The sequence below is a fragment of the Helianthus annuus genome, chromosome 9 (genome assembly GCF_002127325.2).
Source record: "Helianthus annuus cultivar XRQ/B chromosome 9, HanXRQr2.0-SUNRISE, whole genome shotgun sequence".
Lineage (NCBI taxonomy): Eukaryota > Viridiplantae > Streptophyta > Magnoliopsida > Asterales > Asteraceae > Helianthus > Helianthus annuus.
This window is the reverse complement of record NC_035441.2, coordinates 186,194,374-186,203,254: the sequence shown is the minus strand read 5'-3', so window position 1 is coordinate 186,203,254 and position 8,881 is coordinate 186,194,374. Positions and strand designations below refer to the sequence as shown.

The window sequence follows — 8,881 nt, the reverse complement described above, 5'->3', positions numbered from 1 at the left end:
CGATGCGGTTTACGAACAAACAGGTAAAACCTTGCAATTTTGAAATCAATATTTTTATAAAAATTCATCATAATCTTCCTCTGTTCATCTTCATTTTTTGTTCTTGGTGTGGCTTTTTTTGTGACAGATCTGTGGATAGAATGCCCTAGCTGCCGCCTCCAGCAGTGAAGGCTAGGGTTCCGACAAGTTGATCCTGAGCAAGTCCAATTTTAATGGTAAGTTTTGGAGTTTTATTTTGCTTATTGTGTTTGATTTTAATAAAACCTTTCGAATGATGAATTTGTTCAGATATGTGTTGAAGGATGTGCGACAGAGATCTAGGGTTAGATCTGGCAATAGTTTTGGATGATTTTGGGTCTGTTATTGTGTTAGGAGATGTCGTGTTTAGGCTGAACAGGTTGTCTTTTATTCTAACCCTAATTTCATTAATTTTTATGAATTATAATTGTTAAATTGTAGAAATTGTTTTTTCTTTGTTTATATTATATAGTTGTTTTACATAATTGAATTGCCGCTTTATTCACTTATAACCCTAATTTTGAGGTTTTAGGGTTTGATGTTATACGGTTTTGTTGATTTTTTGGATAAGGCCCAAATCTGATGGTTTTTTTTTTGTGTCATTGTGTGATGCTGAGCAGTCTCATTCTTGTCCGCCGATTCTTTCATCCACGTTAATGGTTCTTTCTCGTGATTATTCTTATGATGTTTGACATTGATGTTTTTCGTGTTATTTTTATTTTCAGAATCATGTTAAGCGATTCTTTGAATATAGTGGTCATTTATTGATTTTAAACCGAGTTTTTGATTAGAATCGAATTGGGTATTCAGTTTTTAGCATTTTTAGCCCAGATTAGAAAGGTTATATAAATTTGTTATTGTTTACTTAAATGTGTAGTTGACGATGCTAATATTGCTGATCCGCCAAGCATTGCTGGTTACTATATAGACCTGGGGATGCAGCCACAAGCATCATAATTTTGCAATGTAAATTTATAATTTTGGTTGATTTATAGTATACAATCATTGACTTTCTTCGGTTGACTTGATTCAATGCATTTTACACATGAATTGTTCAGATCTGTTTATGTTCTTAGCTCTTGTCCATATATATGATAATCTACGTGTTTTGACTTTCTTTCTACTTGATGACGTTCTTTCTACTAGCTGGTTGGATGCCATGAAATCTTCTTCCCCCGCGGAATATAATGAAATATAAAGGCAATGAGTTTTCACCGAATGATGCGGGCTTACCACAATTGGATGGTATTTCTCTTAACATGCTCCTCTTTAGTACTTGACCGAAACCAGATACTAATTTTTCTGTTATTGTTTTGTTGTGCAGCTTAAGTATCCATCTGCGCTTACGTCCATTGAACAGATTGTGAATAACGTGAAGGGGAAGAGGATTGCATTGTTTCTAGATTATGATGGGACACTGTCCCCGATTGTCGACAATCCGGATCATGCCTTCATGTCTAATGCTGTGAGAATCTTAAATTCTTAGTTATCTTAATTTGGCTAGAATTATGTTTGATATTCTATCTTGTAAACAGATGCGTGTTGCTGTTAGAAATGTAGCAAAATGCTTTCCGACAGCAATTATTAGTGGCAAGAGCCGTGAAAGGGTACTTAAAAAGTATTTTGTTTTACCAATACTTTACTTAAACTCTCTGGTTGGATACTTATATGTATCATTTTGCTATCTTTCTTCAGGTACGCAAGTTTGTAGGACTGAAAGAACTATATTATGCTGGTAGTCATGGGATGGACATAATGTGTCCGGTTCAGTCTCCAGCAGCTGATCATACCACTGAGGTACCGAATTATATTTTTTTGCGTAACTATGTGAATCCAACCATTTTCCATATATTCAGGTCATTTAAATCTTATTATTTTATTTAACATAGGTTAACGAAGGAAATTTGTCCCAATGATCAATGAGGTTAATATTTCAAACTTGCTTTCAGTTTTGTATCACACACATTAATAGGGCTGCAAACAAACTGAACGTTTAGAGAACAGTCGTGAACCGTAAGTTCTTTGTGTTCGTTCGTTTAATTAATGAACGAACACGAAAAGAAATTTTGTTTGTTTAGTTAATTGAACGAAAATGAATAGAGGTTGTTTTGTTCATTTATGTTCGTGAATGTTCGGTAACCTGTTCGTTTGTTTACAATAGTTCATTAGTGTTTTCAATTTTTTTTATTCTAATTAAATACTTCAAACTTTTGACAAATAAAATACTTAATAAGTATCTGTGTATTATATACTATGTTCATGGACACTTATTTATGTTCTTTTGTTTTCATGAACATTAGTTTGTGTTCGCGAACGTTCGTTACTTAAACTTAACAAACGGGCGCATTCATTTCCTCAACGAATGAACACGAACAGAAATTTTGTTCGGTGAGCGTTCATGAACACATATATTTCTTAACAAAACAAACACTTGGTTAGTAATGTTCCAGTTTGATTTCTATTTTCTTTAATTATATTTGTTTATATAACTTAATATCCCAACTCAAATGTTGTCTTTGCAGGTTTAAGTAGTTGTAAAGATGTGCTCCCTATATATGTAGGGGATGACAAAACCGACGAAGATGCATTCAAGGTAAATCTGTTTATATCATAATCATTCATTACTTATTAGGGTTATCAACTTATGAATGGGTCGACAAAACTACTAGATTGGTTGAAAGTAGTAAACAATGTATTTTTAATCCTAAAGAACGGGTCGACTAAATTACCAGCTAAAAAGGAAACGGGCCAGACTGGTTGAAAGTAGCCCAAGTTGTAATTTCAATCTTTAAATCATTGTGTCTGGAAAAACTAAGATTATTATTGAACTTATATAATTATTGTACCCATATTTGACACTAATTTACCTATTTTGACCCGTTACCCAAACCTGTGAACCTGATGCTTAAAACACTTGGTGAATTACGCTAACGGGTTGTATATTTACATATTAAACAGTTTCTAACATAGGGTAATCGTGGTTACGGCATATTGGTGACTCCTGCCCCCAAAGAAAACAGCGCATATTATTCTCTTAGAGATCCATCAGAGGTTTGTGTTTGTTTCATCACTTTTATTGCTTAAATTGTTAAAATCAACTTTTAAATTGTAATTTGGGGGTTTAAATTTGAAGTTTTGTATATAATTTGGGGGTTCGAACCTTTTTAACAGAATTATCAAATTAGTATTTGCTAAATGGAGCTTATAAGTGAATGATTCAAAATTAAGTGTTTGTGAACTAACAATGAGTAGTTATTGCAAAAGTCGTTTTTAGGTACCTTGGTTGTAAAAAGCATTCAAAAGATGTCAATCAACTATGATAGGGCTTTGATTGCTGTTGATTTGGATAGTTTATAAATTTTAAGATGACTAAGGTTTTTATCTAAAGATGATTAATTTTTTTAATTGATTATATTGTAGTCTTGAACAAAGGATCGGGCTTTGATTACTGTTGGAACCAGTGCTACAGTGGGTAAAGATTGGAAAATTGAGGTTGCGGAGTTTAGACCAATTTGCCACCTCTTATATGTACATGTTTCTAACTCTTTTTACCTTTTTTTAATATTTAGATAAGCTAGAACATGTTGCGGGTATATGGAGGATACGATGGACCACATCCTGGTGTCATGTCTTACAACAAAAGCTATTTGGTGGATGATCGGGGTGTAGCTGTAGCTGAACATGAATAACCTACACAACTGATCATCGGTTAAAGAAATTTTGCTACAAGTCAGGAATATGCAGCTGAAAAAAAAAACAGAAGGAAAGCGATGGGTATTGTCATGGCCGCACTAGAAAATTTTGGTTAAATAAAAACGGGAAGATCTTCAAGGGGGCCCAATTCTCTTATGTGAAAAGTGGTCTAAGACATCAAGGAGAGACTTTCTTATGCTTAAAGCATATAGCAAAAATGGAAAGCATTAATATAGAATATTGGTGTAATATGGGTGTGAATGTATTAGGCGATTTGAACAAATTTTGTGATGTATGTACCGGCCTTCTAGCTACTGGCTAATGACATTTTGAGTAATGAAATTGGCATCTTGTAAGTATCTTTTACAACCTTCATATTCACATGTCGGGATGTTCCGGCCTTTTAGCTACTGTGGAGCGGGAAAGAAGATATAACGAGTTTCAAAATGTTGTTTATGTACCTTTTATTATTAAAAACTAAATTTTCCTAACCCGGGATGTTCCCGGGTGATAGCCTAGTAACTATATATATATTTACTAGTTGTAGAGGGCTTCTAAGGTCTCTTGAATTCTTAGAGGTGATCTAAGGTAAAAGAAAAATTTAAGGGCCCGATTTTACTAGTCGCATAGGGCCCACGAACTCTTAGGGACGGACCTAGGTATAAAAAAAATAAAATACCTCTAAATTTTTCTTTTAAATCCGCCACGTGATTTCATGCTTTTCATTTACATATCCTATCCATATTTTTTTCTGAATGGCAATATCTTGTCTTTTTAATCTTCAACTGATTTGTTTATTTAAATTATTTTTTTTCTTTCATTTTAAAAAGTGGAATTAGATAAATATCATATACTTTAAATCCCTAAAAAAATATCTAACTTAATTAATTATCATGCTTTAAGTTTTAAACTATCAAATAAATTAAATTAACTTTATATTATTGAAACTTAATAGTTAAAACAAAAATAAATTAGTTATGAAAAATAAAGAGAAAAATGGTGATTATGTGAAAAATGTAAGGATGCCTTTGAATAAAATAATTGCTTAGGAATAGTTTGGGTGGAAGTTTGTAGGTGTTGGATAGTGTTAGGCAAATGGAAAAAAAAGTGTTAGAAATGGGATTATGGGGTATTATTATATAATTTGAGTGTGTAGTGGGGTTATGGGGAAGAATCCACTAAAAAGTGGATTTTGCCTAAGTAGCCTAAGAAGGATTGTGATGATGACATGTGGCACTCCTAATAAGTAGAAATCAAGGGCATTTTGGTCTTTATAAATAGGAGTGAATATGACATGTGGCACCCCTTTTGTTTTTTAAAAATACAAAAAAAAATATAGTACAAAAAAATCTAGCACAAAAAATCTAGTACAAAAAAAATATAGCACAAAAAATCTAGTACAAAAAATATAGCACAAAAAATGTAGTACAAAAAAATATAGCACAAAAAATATAGTAAAAAAATATAGCACCAAAAAATTCAGGAAAATAATGTAGTACAAAAAAATCTAGTACAAAAAATTGAGAAAAAAAAATTTAAGACAAAAAAAATCAGCACAAAAAATTTAGTAAAAAAATATAGTACAAAAATATAGTACAAAAATCCAGCACAAAAAATGTTATACAACATAGAAATACAACACATTTTAGTGGGTTTTTTTAGTCTTCATATTTTATATAGCAATATGGTACTCAAATTAAAGATAAAAAAACGCTCGATTTTATGGTGAAATTTTTATGAGAAAATAATGTCGTATAAAAAAGTTATAACGTTTAAAAAATGAGGGTGAAATATGCATGTGCCTTGCATGTGGAGAGAGAAAGTCCATAAATAGGATTTTCCCAAGATACCATTGCACTCCTCCTTTCTCCTACACTTTCATCTTAACCATTGATTTGAAAAATGAATGGTTAAGATTTATTCTCATCTTACTTAGGCAAAATAAACTTTTTATTTGATCTTACCCCGTGGGGTTATACCCTTTCAATTATACATATATATGTATGTATATATATGTATGAGAGAGAGAAACTAATGGTGGCGCCATTATAATTTTCGCCGGGGAACCGAGTTGGAGGGATATGGCGCCCCTCGGGGCGGTGTTTGCCGGCGCTATAGGTGGGCTCGACGATATATGACCTCCGACTACGGAGGGACTTAAAACTTAGACGGTTTTCAGTTTTTCCACTGCAAATGCTTTTAATAGTAAAATTTATATGGTTGACAACTAAATGCTAATTTAATCCTGTCTTTTTTTTTTTTTTGAATGGTTAACGTTGCACACCATGGAGATTGATTGATAGATCTCTTAACTTTTCCTAATCGGTAAAGATAGATTTGTATAATAATTTTAAATGACTTAGTTAATAAATAACGTCATAAATCCGTTCATTATATATGTTTCAAGTAAAACAAATATATTCAAAGAATAACTCTAAACCCAATACCGAAACGTCAAATTCATCTATTTGTAATTATTACAAATGTACTAGAAGACCAAACTACAGCCAACAAAAAGATCGTTAAAGCACTTGACGATAAAGTATGGAAGTTGATCATAAATTTTATACCAACCTTTAAAAACATGTTAAATACTTGAACGTTGTGTATATCAAGTACAAATTAATTAGTGAGAAATTGAGGAGGTTGAATTTTTATAAAGACAACATATAGGCCGGATTCAAACATGATGACCTAGAAGTAACAGTGTTCCCACTTGACTTAGTTTTCCAGACATATATAATTGATCCAGTGGCGGACCTAAGAATTATTTGCTGGGGTGCGGATGAGGTGTTTAATTATATTTTCAAGGGGTGCGGTCGGGTTTTTTTCCTAAAATATACACTAAATTTTTTTCTCACGGGGTGCGGCCGCCTACCTTAGCCAAATGATGGGTCCGCCCCTGAACTGATCATGAGTTTGGTGGTGATGCAACCCATGGGTTCTTCCTCGAACCAACCAGCCACTAAAATATAACCATATATCTTTGGTCCACGGACCTGCTAACTCATCACTCATGCATGCTAGTTGCAACTTGCACTTGCACCATGTCAAACACTTGAGTCACTCAAATTGACCCGGCCAACCCTTCTTGTGGTTGGTGGCCTTTTTTTTAAATGTATTTTTTTATTATTTAATTTGGACCCATTATAACAATCCATATACATATGCATTTTACAATAAGACAAGGTCAACGGAGTCGATTAAACAAGGACAAAGTAAAAAATATAATAAAATCGTGTTGAATGTAGAACTAAAGCAATTGCTTAGTTTTACTCATTCAATTTGCATGTGTCCGGTAATAAACTTAGTAAACAACATTTTATTAGATTTTATTATGATATAAGACTGACCATACATCAAGTAATCTTTGGTATAACTAATATTTGTTCTAGGTTTCGTTATTAATTCTTGTTTTATTCATTGATGGTCAAATATAAAAACTATACTATAGATATAGACAGGTGGCGAAGCTTGAAAATTTCCACCAGGGGGTCGGAAGTCACCGGACCTAAAAATTCTATATAAGTAAATTTTATTTTTATAAAACCGGGGGGTCGAAAACGTATATACCTATAAAACTCTATACGAAACGTACATACGTAACACTACTTAACACTACTGAGCGAAAAGTTCGGAGGGTCGGGCGCCCCTCCCGGCCCCTTGAAAGCTACGCCCTTGGATATAGTATAATTTAGGGGGAGAGATTTGTTGTTAAAAAAAGAACTTGTATGTATAATATACTAGTATGATGATCTGCACGCTGTGGTAGAACGCGCAGTGGCGGTTCTTAGAAGCCCTATGGCAGGGCCACGGCCCGGGCAATTTTTTTTGGTCGTAGTGCTAATTTTTCGCATTTCGATCGAAATTTTTTATATATACTATGTTTGGCCCGGTCTTGCCCGGGTTTTTTTTAGTGCCCGTGTCTTTCGGCCCTGGCACGTTCAACGGACAAGATCCGCCACTGAGAACGCGCTAAATGCATTAAAAGTTCAAGTTAATCACCTCCGACACAACTAATACCCGTATGAAAATTTGTCTTTTTGTCCTGTTATGTGACCGAGCCATTTGCCTAAGATTTGTCTACCAACATGGCTAACAATAAAAAAATATATGTAGAGCAACCTGTGAAAATAAAAAATAAATAACAAATAAAGAAAGAAACCAAGATAACAAACTCATTAAATCTTTTGCATCTAACGATTTAAACGGGGGTCTAGTTAACAAAAAGATATAGAAATATCGTTATTGGATTTATACAAATTCTTGACCCACCAGTCAAAAGTCAAAAATCTGAATTACACAAAAATTAAAAGTAAGTGTTGTTGCTGCCACATGCATGGAATATGTTTTGAGTGAGTTTTACCGTCGCAGCACTACTAGAAAACTGCTACTATTCCTATCAAAGTTTTCTACGCATTTCCTACAAACGAAAATGCTGACACTTTTTCCACGAAATTCCTACGAACAAGAAAGGGTCATAGTTTTCTGACAAAACAAGCGATAAAAAAGCCACAAATTGTTATGCGTAAGAACATGTCGAGCATTTCCGACGGAATTCATTTTCATTTTAACCATTTGTTGAAAATTTGTAGGAATTGGTATGTCATTTTCCTCATTTAAATGAAAGTTAACTGGTCATTTTAAATGTTTTTATATTAATTAGAAAACCAAAAAATAATACAACCCCTTTTATAATCCGAGAAACCTTAATTTCATATCACTTCATCTTTAACCCTCACCTGCACCTCCTCACATCCACCACCTCACTACCAACATTGCACCACAACTGCCCTACCAAACACCACTGCCACACCACCACTGAACCACCCCCACCGAACCACCACCAACTCCAAACCCTGCACCATTGTTGCCCTGCCAAACCACCACTGCCGCACAACCACTGAACCACCCCCACCGAACTGGGTCATGTTTCTTGGTTCGGTTCGAAAGCTTTGCGGATTGGTTATAGAAGTTGGAGCCAAGGAACCAGTTGCACTATACTATTTTCATAGCATTTAAACTGTGCAAAGTTGTAATATTTTGACAACAATAAAATGCATTAATTGCACTATTTTAACAACATTTAAAGTGTATAAAACTGCACTATGTTGTCAGCAACAAAACGCATAAACTGTAGTATTATTTTGACGATATTTAAAGTGTATAA

At 33.7% G+C, this 8,881-nt stretch overlaps 1 protein-coding gene across 1 annotated transcript; it reads left to right on the top strand.

The window, feature by feature from the left end:
• The first annotated feature begins 1,063 nt into the window (after positions 1 to 1,063).
• Positions 1,064 to 2,550, top strand: LOC110876961 (trehalose-phosphate phosphatase A). The gene is given in 8 exon segments (XM_022125118.2): positions 1,064 to 1,208; positions 1,211 to 1,263; positions 1,343 to 1,483; positions 1,554 to 1,625; positions 1,714 to 1,874; positions 1,918 to 1,946; positions 2,331 to 2,406; positions 2,541 to 2,550. Coding segments are annotated over 8 exon segments (687 nt in total).
• Positions 2,551 to 8,881: the final 6,331 nt, after the last annotated feature.